This window comes from Rhagoletis zephyria, unplaced genomic scaffold, assembly GCF_001687245.7.
Source record: "Rhagoletis zephyria isolate East Lansing unplaced genomic scaffold, Rhagoletis_zephyria_1.1 Rzeph_scaffold_00249, whole genome shotgun sequence".
Lineage (NCBI taxonomy): Eukaryota > Metazoa > Arthropoda > Insecta > Diptera > Tephritidae > Rhagoletis > Rhagoletis zephyria.
In genome coordinates this window covers 196,742-214,956 of record NW_016157333.1, presented here as the reverse complement: position 1 = coordinate 214,956, position 18,215 = coordinate 196,742, and the positions used below count along the sequence as shown (strand labels likewise).

The 18,215-nt window shown below is 35.8% G+C and overlaps 1 protein-coding gene across 8 annotated transcripts in view; it reads right to left on the bottom strand.

Annotated features, from left to right (window-relative positions):
• The window catches only part of Galphao (G protein alpha o subunit), a 106,288-nt gene that overhangs the window by 61,811 nt on the left and 26,262 nt on the right, over nt 1-18,215 (bottom strand). Inside the window, exons 1-2 of one of the 8 annotated variants that reach the window (XM_017609725.1) lie at nt 7,523-7,678; nt 5,280-5,888 (exon numbers count right to left, since the gene is read on the bottom strand). The exons of 5 other annotated variants lie outside the window; for them this stretch is intronic. In XM_017609725.1, coding sequence (XP_017465214.1) covers nt 5,280-5,397 — 118 coding nt within the window. In that variant the 5' untranslated portion in view covers nt 5,398-5,888; nt 7,523-7,678. Of the gene's footprint in view, nt 1-5,279; nt 6,080-7,522; nt 7,679-18,215 lie in introns of those variants that run through there. 2 more of the 8 variants (XM_017609723.1, XM_017609724.1) reach the window with 2 other exon arrangements.

Genomic DNA, 18,215 nt, shown 5'->3' with positions numbered 1-18,215 from the left:
TTTTCATTGGGCGGGGTTTTAACGTGGCGGGACCCAAACCCAGCGCACGCGAAGTTTTACGCCTTCTCACTTTAGCTCGCTCCCAAACGGGTGTTTGGTTGCTACCCAGAGGATACGTGGATATAAATATCCGGACGTTGTGAGCTGCGATTTGAACCGTACGCACAAGAATCGCTTCTGGCCACTCCCAGGTGAATGGCAGTCAAAAGTTTTCCACTTCTGCGCACGGAACCATCCTCCAGCAGCAGTCACCGCATCAAAATCAGTCAGTTCTGTTTAAGATAATATATATATATGTATGAAAAGTGATATAAAGAAGAAGAAGAATAAACAAACACATATCGCATCATTTCGACTTTAGTTACTTTGGATGGAATAAATTCAGCGCGCAGTAATGGCAAATGAAAAATTTAAGTTTGACATGGCCGGGTAATAAACAAAGCTTCCAAGTCAATTTATTTATGTTTGATCCAGCCTGGTGGGCCGTCAAATGTTTTCATGGCTTGTGCGTGAAAATGGTGAAAAATGCATACAATGCTTCGCCCAAAATAAAATACAAACGCGCAGTTTTTGTATATTATGAATGTGCAGTTTTTGATAAAATGCGATTGACCTGGATTAGAATTCGCTGCTTGCTTTTTTTTTAAATAATTATTATAAAGAGCATTGGAGTGTGTTACAAAAACTGTATCCAAGCTGTCTTAATCCTAAAATAGGAGCACTAAACTATGACTGTGAAATATTTTCTCTAAAATTTTGTATAATGGATGACAGTGATTTATTTTGCTCTATGGTAATTAACTAACATTTTTTTTATTCAAATATTTTTCAATAGGTGGGTTTCCTCGTTTGGACATTTCAGCTTTAAAGCTATTATTATTATTATTTTATTTCTTTCATTTAATACCAAACTTGTTTAATTTGGATAAGCGGTTTATTTATTATTAGGAAAAGACTTTTACTTCGGACTTAAAAATATTCGGCCAAGTTTGACTGTTAAAAATAATAACTGTTATTTTCGGTCCCTGGAAATAAGATAAGTTTTGCACTCTCCTATAAAGTTTGGGAAACCTCACATTCGAGGTTTTGTATTTTCCTGATACGCGGTTTTGTATTTAAACGACGGTTAGCATCTCTCAAGAAAAAGTACTCCCATATTACTTTCTCCAGGAAAATTTACGTTAACGGCAAAGTACTTTTTCAAGCAACCGAAATATTGACAAACATTTCTTGTGATTTTTCTTGAAAGCTGGAAACTCAAGACTGCTTGTCACTATGTCATATTTTGGCAACAAATTTGGTCTCTATTTTAACACAAAATTAAGTTCTTCGTCACATATCAATAATATCGTTTCTAAAGCGAACGCTATGTTAGAATGTCGTTCAGCGTAACAATCTACCATTTTCAGACCCATATACGCTAAAGGTTCTTTACGCAATCTTAGTGAGATCAAAGTTAGACTATGCCTCCTTTGTCTGGAGACCCTATCACGCATGCCGAATTATTGGAATAGAACGCACACAAAAAGTTTTTATTAAATATGCTTTTCGAACATTGAATTTCACTGAACCGTCGCCTCCTTACGAATCACGCTGTCAGCGTATTCATCTCGAAACCATGAATAGTAGAACTTCCTTTCTTTCATACTCTTTTATAATTGATCATCTCTAATCTAAATGTCCATCTCTTTTAGAACGCTTTAACTTTAATGTCCCGGTTCATAACCTTAGACACTTTTCAATGTTCTCTGTGGGAAGACCCAACTCAAATTACTCTAAAAATAATATTTCGTGTTTGGACCCGTCTCTTCCAAAGTGATCTAAATCTATCGAGAAAGAAAGTTTGACAATCTGTTTTCACTTATTTGATGACAAATGCCTTTGAATTTGACAAGTTTGTTTTTTTTTTAATTTCATGGGGCTTGTAACTGCATACTCAAAAATTGTATACAAATGTTGATTAAACAGCTCAAAATTTTGATAAAATTTTTTGGAATTTTTCTAAATTCTGTAAATATTAAAAACAAAACACCATTCACCCAATTTTGACCGCTCAGTGCACAAATTGATTAACTCCATCAACAAAAAGTTGGCAGATGCGATCAAATAATGTACATTATTTTTTAAAATTCCATCTATATTATAAAATCAAATAAATAATGTTGTTACAAATATTAATGTACTATTGTATGTTACATAAAGTTATTATAAACGTGATAAGTTATGACTAAACCAAGTGCTTTGACACTTAAATTTAAAAATTTTCAGTAAGTGGAGTTAATCGATGTCCGCACTGAAATGGCTCATATGTATGTAGGTACATATACATATATACGAAAAAAGATATCTTGGAAAACTTTGGAATTTTTACTTATATTCAGGCTGGACAGTGCAGAAAGCTTTAATGTAAAGATGTTTAAAGATTGTTTGAGTTAAAACAATCATACATATGTATGTACATCAATGAATCAATAAAATGTAAATGCAGAAATCACTCATACGCCATGGCAAACATATGTACATATCGCTAGCATAGACTGAAAAGTTGCAAATCCCAATTTAAAAATATTACAGGAGAGGAAAAAACTTCTTATAGCCATTTTCTTCAAGTATTTCGCAAAACTTTGAATACAACACATTGCCTGTTTAAAGCAAAGCAAAACTCCATATGAATAATTTTGATCTTAATGAACTTTCGAAGCTTCTTTTGGACTTAGCAAATTTTCCTTTCATTGAATATAAGTACACGAGAAAACAGAAGACAAGTACCTCTATCCCTTTCGAAAGAATGTATTTTCAATTTCTCTAGCCTACTGTATTGAAATATTAGTTTTCATAAAAAGTGGACTTAGCAACTTTTTACTCTAAGCTAGCGATATGTAAATCGCTCAGGGGGCGGTTTTTGCAGCAGTAGAACTCAAATAAACCAATTCATAAATATTAAAACAAATTGTAAAAGTGGCAAATCAAGAAGGTAAGAAACGACCACATCCGTCCAAGAAGGAACACGGTAGGTACATCAAAGGCTTCATTTCAGCCATATTCAACAGATCACACGACTCAATTAGCCAATGTACGGGAAAACTTTTCATCCTGTGGGACAGCGAGTATTCTTGGCCCTCCTATAACAGAAAACGTTCATCTGTGCTCTTGAGTTTCCTTATAAGGACTTTTATTGACTTAGGCATCGGACCAATGTTGTAGTTGCAAGAGCATAGAAGATTTTGCACGCTTGGCAGAGATTTCACAGTTGGAAATAAGAACATCGGTAAAGCTCATGACATCGAAAGCGATTAGTATTCCATATGTCATCACAACGCGACTATTCTTGGCCCATGTCTGAGGGGGATTCTGCTCTTTAGTCGTTTCAAGTTTTTTACTTTACAGACCGCCTTTTCTGTCAAACGTTCTTTTGGCTCAGGCAAAAGTTCTTATTAGGCACCGCGAAGAAAGTTTCCAGCTGGCTTTAATTAGGTCATAGGTAATTCTGAAAAAGCGAATGCACGCCATTTTATAATTAAGCATACACATTTTCATAGCCATTCATATAGCCAGCGGAAAAGGGCGAAATGAAAATCTCACAATTGCTAATTTTTTATTGATTTATTTAGTTATTTATTTATTATGCGGTTTCTTTTGGCTTTTCTATTTGGTTTGTTTTGCATTTTTTATTTTTTATTTTAACTTCCGCTATTTGATGAAAGGCTGATTTGTGTTTTTGATTGTGTGCTCTATTATTCACGAAGTGCGCAAGTAAAATGTAATTAATTATGAATAGGGAAACAAATTGTATATTTAGTTTTGAAGTAGCGATTAATTGTATACGTTGTATTCAAAAATAAAAGCATATCTAACCTAAATATAACAAAGCAAAAGATAATTATAATTGATGATTTAGTAAAAGAAATATATAATAACTTTTTTATCACAGGCTTAAAATGGTTTGTTAAAAGGGGGAGGGATAATAATCATCCTTTATATGTATTTGCTGAGAGAAAAGAGGTCGATCGTAGAAGTTAACCCAACGGGATTTTTAAGTTATTACACTGTAAGAAAAATTTCAAATTTTTAAATGACACAAAAAAACGGTGAAAACCTAATTCTGGGTCGTAGATTACGGCCCTGAATACCGTTTTTCTTTTAAATCAGGTTATTTTCGCAAGATTTTTTCATTTTAATTTTGCATTGTGAATGAAAAAAATGCAAACTTTAACAGGAAAAAAATTTAACATGAAAAGTCTTTTTGTAAATTCTTTTGATTTGTGTTAAAGCCTGTTCTTTTACAAAAACCTCAAGCTATCAACGAAGAAAATTTATTAATAAATTAACTTGTAAATGGTCAAATTAATGAATTTTGTTACAGAGTTTTCTCTTTCATTTGTTACCCATATTGTTATTCTCCGTTGCGCTGAATTTTTAAGTAATTTTAAAAATCCCGACTTCAGAGAGAAACATCAAAAACGAAGTTTTACTATATTTGGCTCAAAGTTTCGTGAGTATATTGATTGCTTCGCGTGTTTCGTGTTGTTTTTTTTGTTTTTGTCCCAAAGGTGAAATCAAACCAAAGCCTGATTCGCAGAGTGATTTTGTTCCTTCTGTCAATTTTCATATAAAATTCAAATAAAAAATGGGGTTTCATTTAAATTACTTTCATTAAAATGGCTATTAGAGCTAGCAATTATTAAAATTTTTTTGTAAGTACTTTTTGTATAACTTTAGTGTAATGCTTCTGACAGCATTCGAATCTGGGACCTCATGAAAGCTAACAATCAGTAGCATGCTCCTCTGCACACTCAGATGCTGCATACAAATTTTCATATGTTCAGTTTGAATAAATATTTTAAAATTATTTTGAAAAAAAAAAAGATTAGTTGCAGACGGTTTTCACACACAAAAAATTTACGTATATTTAAAACTTTTTCTGTATGTTTCCGGATATGCGAAATGTACGGAAACCGCTTTGTCGACTAAACTTGCGTTTTTCTGCTCGCTGGGTAAGCAAATCTACCCGTACGCACAAACAAATTTAAGTATGTATGCATGTGACATGCCCAAATAGCCCCAACCAGAGCTACATATGTATGTAGTATTTACACCCTCATTACTCAGTTCTATACTTTCAAATACATACATACACCAATTTCAAAGTGGCGTCTTTCCAACTTTTGTTTACTGCCAACTATTTGTTTTGACACGCAATTGCGTACTTAAATATGCGCCTATTTTTTTACGACAGAATAGAATTTCGGCAAGTTTTTTATTTTAGTTTATCCACTCACCCAGCAGCAGCAATTTTATATCCTTCGCTGCCTGTATGCCATCCTCTTTGAGATTCCTTTCAATTAAGCGACTTCTGGCGGCTGCTGCCCTCTCCTCGGCAGACTGTGCGCAGCCCATGGTGCGTATTGCTTCCACGCAAAACGTTTTGAAGGTCGTTTAAATCGGCCGTGAGCGGCCGAATCCACAGCACAAAAGGAAAATTTCAATGCAAATGCTGGATTTGCACAAGTTTGCGTTGGGCTAGCTAGTTGGGTTAGTAGGCGCCTAAAAGCACACTTCACTTTACCGTAATTGCATGCAAAGTAGCAATTAGCCGTTTTTTTTTTGTTTTTTTGATTTTTGAGTGTCTTTATTTATATGGAGTAGCACGATGTTAAGGCGATGTAAATGATGCCGCGCATCATTCAGCATATGCACTGTTCGTTCGTATTTATTTTTTTTAAATTAAAACTACTAGATACTTTCAATGCACGCAAATGCGCAAATTTTCGCTGAACAAATTGAATTTAATCTATTTTTTTTTGTTTCTTTTCTTTTTGCAGTCAAATTGCTGACAGCATTTTGTTAATTGGTTGCGTTACGAATATCGTCGTTTTTCAGCGCTGGAACTGTTGATAAATAGACGATTTTGAATGTAAAAATGCAAGATTCTGTGCCATCCTCTGTATGCTGTGCGCGAGCGATTGTAAGTACGAAGGAATTTTATTTTTCCAACGCACATCCGCGAAATATTTACATATATAGTTGTACAGATATTTTCGAATTCGAGCAGGCAAGCAAGAGAGCGTGAAAGAGAGAAAGAGAGAGAGAGAGAGCAAGAAATAGAAAGACCGCGTTGCAAGGGAAGGAAGTAAGAAAAGTTTTTCGCGTGACGTTTATGGGATTTAACGGGAATTATATATGCTTGTAGGTATATGTATACATATGTATGTATGTATGCAGGTGTGTATGCGCTTGCAAATTTTGGAAGAAAAGTCGAATATAATAGTGAGTACAGCGATTTTCTGGAATCTCGGGAATGTCAAAGTGGAAGGTATAACTGCTTCCCAATAATCTTTTGTCTCCCCAATGTATTTAAGGATTTAAATAGAATTTTTTTATTCCAATAAATCGACGGGTTTCATATGTTCAAAAAAAAAGGCTCCACTTCTCTCCACGGTTTTTTTTTTTCACATCACAGACAAACATAATCCCCTTCGAATGCAACAGCTAGTCTAGCGTGCTGTGGCAAAAAAAACAAAATCACTTGCATTGCACGCCTACCACGCTGACCAGTCCTTTCAACGTGAAGGTTACTCTAGACGCGCGACCGCAGCGCACACACAGGGGTGCTTTTACGAAGAGAGAGCGTACTTGTTCGACAAGTTGCCATGCCACCATGCACTAGTTACGGTACATACGGCGGCACAAACAGCCGAATTAAAAGTGAACGAATACTCGTAATACTTCGTGACAGACGTCGGAGAGGAAACATAAACCCGCACATACACATATACATATGGAACTGCTGGAGCTGGGAAGCACACTTGTTATGCTTTGCTATGGAAGTACTCTCCGCTTTTACGGTACATATGTAAATATGTATGTGCGTGTGAAGTATGTACATATGTATGTATGGCTAACTGACTGCTTGGCTGATAAGTGAGTGAGTGTCAAAGTAGGGACTTTTAACTAACAAATGGCAGCAGTTTGAGAGGCGAGAAGCGTGGGAGGGTGCATAGAAAATGAATGCGAAAAAATGGAGCTGTGAAAGCAGAGCGGTTGATAGGGATAGCTGCAAAAACTAGTGAGTACTACGTCTCGTGCGTATGCGAGGAATACGAGCAAGCGTGCATATTTGTTGGGAGTTTGGGCGTTTGGGTGGCATTTAGCGTTGGTTGTAGCACAGCATATCGAAGAATTTCGTGCTCCAGCAGCAGCCAAATGGCACTGTTTAATTTCCACAAATTATGAATCACTCGTACAAGTAAAGCGTATAGAGAAATTCAAGCAAAGTATTGATACATTTTCACATATGTATTTCTTTTTTCAATTTGCATAAAAAAGCACAAACACTGCAATTAAAAAATATATTTTATTTTTGTTAATTAGTATTTTATTCAAAAGGCACGCGTCGCCTGTTTTTTCTTCCATTTTTCAAAAGTGTAGAGAAGGGCATGGCAGCTCAGAGCTCAGCCCACACATAAATCACTTGTGATTTGGTTTTTCTTTTTGCAGCGTACATAAATTAAATACACTTAACATTACAAAAAAATTAGATTCCATTACTCGTTTAACTGAAGTCAAGGTTTTTTTATTTTATTTTTATTTTTTATTTGCAATTTTCACATTTTTTTTCACATTACTGCCTTTTTTACAGATTTTCTATCATCCAACACACATGCTTTACAGTAAATTGACAGCGAGCGATTGACCGAGAACGATGGGAAAATTGTACGTCGTTGGTTTCGTTAAACGACGGCGCTAACGTTAAACGAAGAGCTGGAGTGGCACTTGTGCGGAGCCGCCCTATTCGATATCGCGGAATACCTACGAGTAACAGCTAAGTGGAAAAATTCTCTAACAGCTGGCAGGCAAGCTGCTGGCAGCCTAGCGGGTTAACAGTGCGTATACGAAACATTAGTGCGCTTGTGTACATATGTATGTGTGCATGTAGTACAGTCATACGTACAAATAAACATACATACATATGCACAAGAGCGCATGAACGAAATGTAGGAAGGCACGAAGGCACGAAGGCGAAGCCAAACGCCAGACATACGCGATAAGCTGCGAATTCATAATGAGCAAATGTACACACTATCAAATTTACAATTTCCTTTTACTCAATGGAAATTGACTATACAACACCAATACAAACACACACATAAAACGTTTAGTCGTTTAAACAACAGCGTTGCGTTAGCGAAGAGCGCAGAAAATTGTTTGAATAGCAATGGTCGGCTGACCAGTGTTGCCGGTATTGGGCTTTTTCTACCAAATTTGGTAGGAATTTTTCCTCTTGGTAGGTTGGCAGTTTATTCGATTTTCATAACACCTACATAGAAAGACTACATATCGCAAAAAATCTTCAAAAATTAAGAATTTCGAAAAATATAATTTTTGATATCATGTAAATGCGTAAACGTGGTTAGGTTAGTTTAGTTTGGTGTGGCAGTCGGTGCAAATAACCAACTCTTACTTAGCCCTTGGAGATCCATTGTGATACCACTCAAAATTACGGGAACCTCAGTGACTATTCTTCACTGACTTTGTTGAACAAAGCTTGTTCCTACAACGAATAATTCCGTAAGAGAGCTAAAGAAGTGCCTACCTAAAAAGGCTGCTCTGCTCTTGACCTGGGCAGTTGCAGAAAACTAGCTCTACGGTTTCTTCCTCGTCTCTGCATCTTCCGCCATGTTCTTGGGATAATAGTCTTGAAGAGCGCTTGCCAAATAGCCAATGACCGGCTACACAAGCAATGTCCTCTCTTGAGGGTCCGACTCTAGCTATGGCCTGTTCGCCTCTTGAATAATGTTATTTCTAATCACTAATTTTCGGGTTGCCATGGGTATCCCAATTATAACTATACTTTCACATAGGGCGAGATTGGCACCTTTTCTGGCTAACTCATCGGTTCTGCAATTTCCTTCAATACTTCTATGTTCCGGGCCTCATATGAGGCTGGCCTTGAATACGACGCTAAAAACCTTCGATCTTAGCATTACCGCGTTCATTGATTTAATTGCCGCCGAAGAAGCTATTTATCGTAGTCTTCGTTACGGCATGCGTACCTTCTTTATAGCTAAAACTTCTGCTTGACAAACGCTGCAGTATTCCGGAATTCCGACGGGTAACTCCAGTCCCTTAGAGAAAACTCTATAGCGAATCCTATTGGTTAGGTTGGATCCATCCGTGTAAAATTTAAATTCCCCCATTCTCAATGGGCTTGGTGTTTCCATTCTCTTCTTGTACTTGATATAATCCAGGGTCGAAAATAGCGCAATCGCTTAAAGGTTTCTTTCGCGGAGATATACAAATGTGCGCATTATTTTGGTTCGAAACTGAGATTTTATATTTAATTTCATGAAATAAATCTCCTTCCCTGATATTTACTTAGGAGACTTGTTTGTAATAAGAGGAATAATATTGGTCGCATATAAATGGAGCCGAGAATCGCTATTTTAAAAAAATTCGCTTAATTTTGTTATTTGCGGCATAGAAGAAAACTAAAGTCGGCTAGTTTACATTAATATTTTGATAAAAAGTTAATTTATTTTTATTTTCAATTTCGTTGTAAATGGCGAAAAGTTGGGCATTTTTTCTGTCTGGTTCACGATGTAGTTTTTGACATACTTCGTACACCTGAGGTAATGAATTACTCCGGTAAAGGGTAATATATATCCGGAGACCCGAATAGTCTTATCTTTGTCCGAGTTCTCGGGTAGACTATAAGTTTTATTCGAGTACCAGAGTAGAGGTTTATCTTTATCCGGCTACCCGGATAGCGGGTTTTGTTTGGCCGGGGCCCGAGTAGTTTGTTATCTTTATACGAGTTCCCGGATATCGGGTTATCTTTATCCGAGTACCCGGGTAGGCGGTTGTCTTTATCCGGGTACCCGGAAAGCGGATTATATTTGGCTGGCGACTCGGACTAGAAGTTTATCTTTACCCGGGTACTAGAATAGCAGATATAGGGTTATCTTTATCCGAGTACAAGGGTAGGTATCAGCGCTATAACTACATACCTCTTCAGAGGTTGACTAGACCTACGAAATTGGCCAAGTGTGTTGCTTTTTTGCCTCGAGGCCTTTTTCATATTCAAATCGCCTACATAAAAACATAATCTATTGATATACATATCCGATAAAAGTCGGATATCATGATGGATTAAAGCAGATCGTAAGTGGAAATAAATGGTTGGTATCAAAGAAAGGAGAAGAATCAAACATCTATGTATTCTAGGTTTCAGACCGTTGGCTGATCAAATTATTTACGAAGCCCTCTTAATTCACAGGGCGTGAATACAAAGCTTTACTTTCGGAAAAATACAAGTCTGAGTGGCAACACTGCGTATTTAACAAAAAATTGTTTTTGCATAAAACGATGTGGAGTTTCGATGAAATGCATTATACTCAATCGATTAGAAAATCTTTGATTTTTTATTGGTTATATCCAGAGTGAAGATTTTAAGGCACTAAAAACTTGAAAAAAATAAAAAAAGGTATTTATTTTTTAATTTTGATATATACATACCTGTTGCACAATGTAAATATATGTATGTCCATTAAATATATAAAAAAATACATATAGTGGTAAAAAATTATAGCCGCACCAACTTTTGCGAATTTTAACTTATTATTTTTGTTGTTATTTAATTTTGGTTACTTTTTAAAAAAATTTAGTTCATTCTTTAACAAAACCCATGTAAATCCAAGTTTCCAGCTTTTTGCAGTATTAAAAAACTTTCGTAAATATTCCGAGCTTTTTTATAATTTTTTTTTTTTACGAAATGTTGTTGATTTTGTGTCACACGATTGGTACTTTTGTACAGATTTGTACATGCGGGGGCTGTTGGTAGTAAATAAAAAAAAATTGGGACCAAAATTTTTTTGTAGTCACACGATTGGCACAATACAGCGAAAAATAAATATTTTTAAAATAAATGTATTTTTTGATTATTTTTCGGTATTTGCGTTTTCTGCGATTTCTAGTGCCACCTTTATTACATATGACTCAATCTCTTAAAAAAAAACTGGTTTGGTCCAATACTCAGAAAAAAAAGTTGATTTTGGCGTACAGTGTAATCATTCCCTGGAGTTAGGCAGAGAGAGAGAGAGAAGAGAGATATATTTACATGTGACAGCTGGCACATTTCGCATTGGTTGTATCTTAGACAAGTTGTACGCTTTACAAATCAGTGAGTTGATGCTGGAAAATTGGAAGTTCGAATTCGGAAAAACATTGGGCAAAAACTGCTCTCATCTAGGTTAATACTCATAAGGTTACCAAGGTACGCACTTTTCCGTAGATAAGATAAGACTTGGAGATGAATAAAATGCAGCGCCGCTAAGCATTTCGCTAAAATAAAGTAACTTGATTTCATTTTCGCATTAATATCGATTAGTACGAGATGGAGTTGAATAAGTTAAATTATGTGCATAAGGGTCTAGAAGTGAGACTTATGTATAAAAGAATATGTATTACTTAGTAAACTGTGAATTGAAGCGACCTTTTTCAAAACAAAAAAAAGTATTATCTAGAAATGATCATAACTTACTGATTATATTTTGCTTGATAATTTGTTAAGGCATTGCCAATAAAATGAAATCCCTCGTAGTTTTTCCGGATTTTAAGACCTTACAAGATCTTATTGTGATTTTTTGGAGGCCAATCAGGTGGTTTTGGGACTTTCCGGAATTTGTCAAAAACTTGTGAGGTTTTTTGAAATATTTCTGAGTTTTTTTTTCGTATACTTCGAGGTTTATTTTTTTTTTGTGTGACTTATAGTGTCACGAGCTGTAAGATGCGACTGCAGGGCAACCCTGTGATCGGACGGAACACGAGCTACATACATATGTAGGATCGATATAAGCAGCTGATGAGCGAGGCGATACAAATGCAGACGAAGAGCTTAAAATGCAGGCCGGCAGGAAAAAAGTTAGAAAATTTTATTAGAAAGTAAGGCGACTATTTGTCGATTTTAAAGCCGCTTTCGATAGTTCGAAAAAGGAGTTCTTGTACGCACCGATGGCTGAATTTATAATAGATAGGCAAAAAAGGCAGAAAAACCGCATAATATCAGCCACTCATTATACCGGTGCTGGTACATTCACGGCGCAGAAGCATGCCCAATGATAGCATCTGATAAGGGGGTTCTTGGAGTAATCGAGAGCAGATGTACGGTGGCGAATTCCGCATACGATGGAACGATGCGCTGTATCAGCTTAACAAGTACTGCCACATCGTAGGTATTGACTAAAATGTTCGATCCCTGAAAGTATGCAACTCGAACCCGGTGATAGTAGCAGAGCAATAGGAGGCCTCATTTGCCATCGAAAGACCGGTTGGAGGAGGACTTGTCTTCACTTGGCATTTCGAATTGGCGGCATTTGGATACAGAACCGAAACGACTGTCTTGCTACATTCAGTTTAATTTTGATTGCATAAACTGCTTTGTCTTAACACTTGTAAATATATTCGCAACAAGTTGGCATCCCTAAATTTTGGGTGTTTGCCGTTCAAAGGTGTTGCGTGAGATAAATATGTAGACAAGATGGTGGTGAAACAATCTGCCGGCGCTCTCGTTCCGTAGCGCATGTGCAGTAAAGCATACACTCCTATCATTTGGAAAGATATGTCTGCTCAGAGTATGCTATGTACCACACACGCTGGAATTGTGCGCTAGCATATGGAGAAATGGAGCAATTATTCTCTAGTTCTCTAGTTATGTACACATAAACCCACAAACAAAAGTACAGCACAAGTGCGTAAGTACGTACACTTGAATGGAAGCGTGAATTTCAATGTTTAACGTCAGTGAGTTCCCAACGAATAGCAAAAGCTTAGCGCTAAAGTGTGCGTGTTGAGTGAGGGAAGTGGAAGCTTAATAATTGTGTTGCGTACTAAAGTACACAGCACCCCTGAGAATTTTTCGTTATATTCCTGCTTCACACGCATATCTTTGTTATAGTTTTTTTTTTCATTTTGCAAATATAGTAAACAACGGGCAATTCAGAACTACCTGTCAGTGCATCAGTCTATGAGATTGTATGCGCCAGCTAGTCAATTTAACATTTAGTTATTTATTCAAACAGTCGTACCTACACATACACATATATGCATTTACATACATACTTACGACATATAATGATTGGCGGTCCATACGTCCTTCAACCTACATGTTGTATGTATGTATGTATTCAGTTTGCGAGTCTGTGCCTTCGTTATGCAGCTTAGTGGGGTTGTTGTTGGTTTTAGGTTCACTTGAGCCGCGCAACGTACATACCCTGCAGTAAATCGCGCTAGTTCAAGACTAGCGCAGAACTAGCCTTTTAAGAGGCGGTACTGGTTCTCGATCTATCCCAACGCAATGCTTTCAACTGTCTCTTTTTACATGGCGATGTCCTACGAAGTGGAAATTGCTCCCCTCTGCAGAACTTTTGAACTAGTTCTGCACTGGTTCCATTTTGGACACATCTGCGACAATAACTTTTTTATGTAAAAAAATTCTGATTATTAGATTTTTTTATATTTTTTCGTTTTTTCTGTTCTTTTAGAGATTGCATTCTATTAAATTTTTATTTATTTTTTTTTTATTTTGTTTATATTAAATTTGATCACTTTCTCTTCAATTTTTAAGCGGCACTCATTAATTTAAATTTCTTAAATCTGAAAATCACAACTGCCTCCACCGCGATTTGAACTCGTGACCAACGATGTTAGAGTCGGAGGTCTTCCCGCTGAGCTATTTTCGTATTGTACGGGAAGTGCGAATTTGTGCATTTACTTCTCAACAGAGCACAACTAACACACCGAAAGTTTTAACTGTCCCTCTCTGCAGCCGTTTTGCACTAGATCAGAGATGGTTCTGAAATGTGTAGGGCGGAACTAGCGCTTTAAGAGACTGTCTCTAAATTTTACTGCAGGGTACGTACAATGTACGTATGTAACTGAACTCATGTCAAACTACTGAACCGAATGTCGCAACGTTTGACGTATTGCTCTCATTGCGACTTACTACTTTATTTATTCACTAGTGCCAATGTGGCGTCGACTGCTGCTATGTCTTTCGGTTCGTTGTGATTGATTTGGTTGCTGGTCCATGCTATGCAATGCACTGCTTACTGACAGCGGCGATTTGTTTTAGCATTTAACTTGGAACTAGGGTTGTAAAATACTTGTTGTGTGTGTGGGGGTGGCTCGAGGTGGGGTTGATTTTTTTTTTTTCGTTTTCCTCGGACATTTATTTGTGCTTTAGCGGTGAAGTGCGCGGATAAGAGTATTAACGAGTAAAAAATATGTTAGCCTTGCTCTTTGAAGAATGAAGAAATCATTATAATGAGTAATCTGCTCATTTGGATAAAAATAAGGTTCAGATCAGGCATTTCGAAAACTGCAACCAGTCAAAAGCAAAGACAGGTAGATTTCGAGCGGCTACAGGTAGATATAGTCATGTTGTTCGCTAACTCAGAAAATCTAGCTAGATACACTCCCACGCACATGAATTGGGACAATGATTTCTCGCTGTTTTTTTCTGGGTCAATTTTATTTTAATTTCCATTGTTACAAGCTTCCATTATGTTCCATCTGTGTGTAATCAAATCTTGCGATGAATTTCTAACCAACTTCCCGATTAGCTAGAGACTTGAAACTTCCAACTTAGCTCCGAACCCGAAAGAGGAATTAATCCGCTAGATGGTGCAGGTACCTCGAGCTAGTTGAAAAATCCGTATTTATGGTCCGATATAGTTCATATTTGGAATCTTTATTAAAAAATCTTCCCCGATAGGTGCCGCAGGTGTAGATATATTTGGAAAATCCATATTTATGGTCCGATTTGTTTCATATTTAGATGTACATATATTACTTAAATGGAAAGAAATAACTCCACGTAAAATTTAGCCGTAAGGTGGTGCGGGGGTTAGTTTTCTATCAACCACTAATAAAAGCTTGGCTTATAAAATTTTTTTTTAACTACTTGTTTTTCAATTAAAACAAATTTAATTTCGAAAATAAAATAGCACCATTTCTACTACTTTAAAGTATTATTGTTTTTTCCACAATAACTTTTCATAAAAAACTGCCTCAAGCTCCATAAAAACTGTTTAAAAAAATAAAAGAATTTAACAATTTCAATCAAAATTTCAAACTTTTTTCTTAGCCCAACAAAGCGGAAGAGCATCAGTAAAAAATTGTCAAAAATCTATCGTAATTTGTAGTTACTCACAAAGTTTCAAAGTTTGAAATTTTAATGAAAATTGTATAAAAAATCTGGCCGAAAATATTTGTGTAACATAAACATAAATGTAAACATATGTACATTTTTCAAGGCAATTGTTTCATAGAGATAATAAAAAAAAAAAGCAATTTCAACTTTTCACGTATCATTTCGCCCAAAATCTACTAATCAAATTCGCATTTATCTTTTGTGCTAAATTTTTTCTTATCAAGCTGTTGAATATCGATGATAATCCATATCGTGGCAGATAACAAAAAGCGGAGAACAAAAACTAATAATGACAGATTTTTACATACATATTTTCATTTCCGTCGCTTGCAGCGCAAAAATTGTGGGATATTGTCCCATTAACTACGAAATAAGTTTTTTCTAACCTAACAGACAAAACACCGAAAAACGCGCATATAGAAATATACCTGCACATGTGCATATGTATGCACATGCATATGCACATTAGGGTGTATTCCTCCCCATACAAAAACAAAAATTTACTGTTTTGTGTAGTTCACGTACATGCTAACATTTTTCCGATATATTTTGGCGGAAGTCTTAGTAATAATAAATTTTCGGTGGAAAATCCCGAGCTTTTTTTGGTGATGCATCTTAATGTACATACTTATGCATTGACAAACGTGTGCATAAATATTGAATTTGCAAAGTCTGCGACGTCGATCAATTGACTTTCTTCAAATAACGGCTATGCGGTGCTGAAAGTTGACAAGAATTTTGTTGTTTAATTTTATTACTATTTTATTTTTCTAATTTCTAATCAAATAGATTTAGCGAACAGCAAACGTTTTTTTTTTTTCAAACAACAGCAGCAGGGATTCAGCAAAAACAATTGCAATGCAATCAAGTATACATAGAATTGACATCTCAGTGCCGCAGCGTTTAACAGCCGCGGACATGGGCACGTAGATATACTTGGCTTCGGGCGGAGGCCGTTCAAGTGCGAAGGGTTGGGAATTTCGTTTTCTGTGTGCTGCGTACAATTGATGCCATAAACGAGCCATTGCTACTTGACTTTTTCAATTAATTTCTACTGATGATGGTTTTTTGTTTATTTTGTCTCGTTTACATGCGCGTATTTATTTTTTTCTTGTCATCGGCGTGACTTTGTTTTTATTTAGTTGATCTTTGGCTTGCTAAATTATGCAATTTAAGTATTTGTCGCTATTAACGTAACGCGCACATGCTTAGAAACCAAATGGTGCATTGGTTCCAGAAAAAACCCCATTTTATATTTATGTGAATTTGTCGTAATTTAATAAAGATGTAGTTATAAATTTGATTCTTTAATAATTAAATTGGGTTAGGTTAGGTGAAGGTGGTTTACACAGAAGTGCATGTTTTGGAAAATAGAATGAAGTAAATTTAAAGATGTAGTAAACCAAATTATACGCTATTAAAAATAAAAGTTGTGTGTGCACTATTTTACCAATGAACCCGCATGGGGTTAAAATGCCAAAATTGCGTTTAAAATTTCAAATAGGTTCAAAAACCTAGAATATTTTCCAAATGTTAGTCACTGTTATAAGTGTTCCGTATGCCAAATTTCATCTAAATCGGCCCAGCTGTTTCTGAGGGAGACCAATCACCCAACAAAAAAGTTCTAACTTCAAAAAATAAAATGTTAAATGTGAATACCCTGACATTTTGACGATTTTCTTTATTTATGTATATGTTCCATATAAATTTTTTTTTAATATATTTTCTTTTAAATAGTTCATTCTAGAGCAAAAACCAGCATAATAAATTTTTCAATTTTATACACACAAAACTCGGGAAAATTTAAGAAATACCGAAAAATTTTCATCAAAATTTGTAACTTTTAATTTCTATTTCTTAGAAATTTAGTATTGGCTGCATTTCTTTATTCATTCTGAACGTTTGGAATAAACTTTTTTGTTTATTTATTCTTTAGAACGTTCTTGTTGATATGTTGACGTCTATTTCAAACGCATTCTGTTTATTCCGGCTGTGAAATGGGATTATCCGGACTGTATAAAGAAACGCAGCCATTATATGGAGCAAATTTCAAGTCTTTAAAAATTGCCGTTGAATGTGAGAAGAAATTCAGGGAGCAGGAGTGTACTGCTCAGAACTTAATGCATGTCAGCCCATCAAGCTGCCGGATCACTCTAAAAAAATCTTTATAATGAAATGGACGAAGGGGTGAAAAAGCAGACTTTATCGAGATGGAATGCGCTAAACACGTGTAAAATCTCTAAAGTCATGTGCAGACTAGAAAACGGGACACAAACCCGCTTTATACCATCGCTGGCACGTAAAGACTGCAGAACTAAAAGCTGTGACAGACGGCAAAGCTTATGCATATAATCTGGCACACATATGCGCATAATAATTTTACCCTTACAGACAGCAGTAATGCAAAGTCAAAAAGTCACAGAAAATGTGCCAAATAACAAAGAAAAAAACGTTTCATTAGATATCTACATATATCTAAGATGATGAATTTAGAACTGGTTCGGTTATACAGAAAAAAGAACGCACCGGGGGCTTATTTACTTTAGATAGATATTTGTTTGATGGTTTTTTTCATTCAAATACGCTTTCGTTCTGCACTTCACAGATGCTTTTTCATAGTTTTATAATACAAAACAAAAATTTGTGTTCACATTTCGACATCTTCAAGTGCTCAGTTTGAATTACATTCATTAAAACAAATTTTATTTCACACTGAAAACATATTTCTTTAAAAAAAAAATTTTAAAAAATCATGTTACTTTTTTCGCTGTCGATTTTAGAACTAGCGAGCGAACTAGACCCATCTGCCGAATTTAGGACTGGGGGCCAATTGACACTTCGTAGGATATTTCAGCACATATGCGTTTCCCCTCTGGGCGTATATCAACCACATTCACATTTACAACTCATATTCATGAACATAAATAATCGAATGTATGTATATACACACAGAAACTATATAAGCGCTAAAACAATTAAGTAATTTTCCAATAAGTTGACAGCTGCT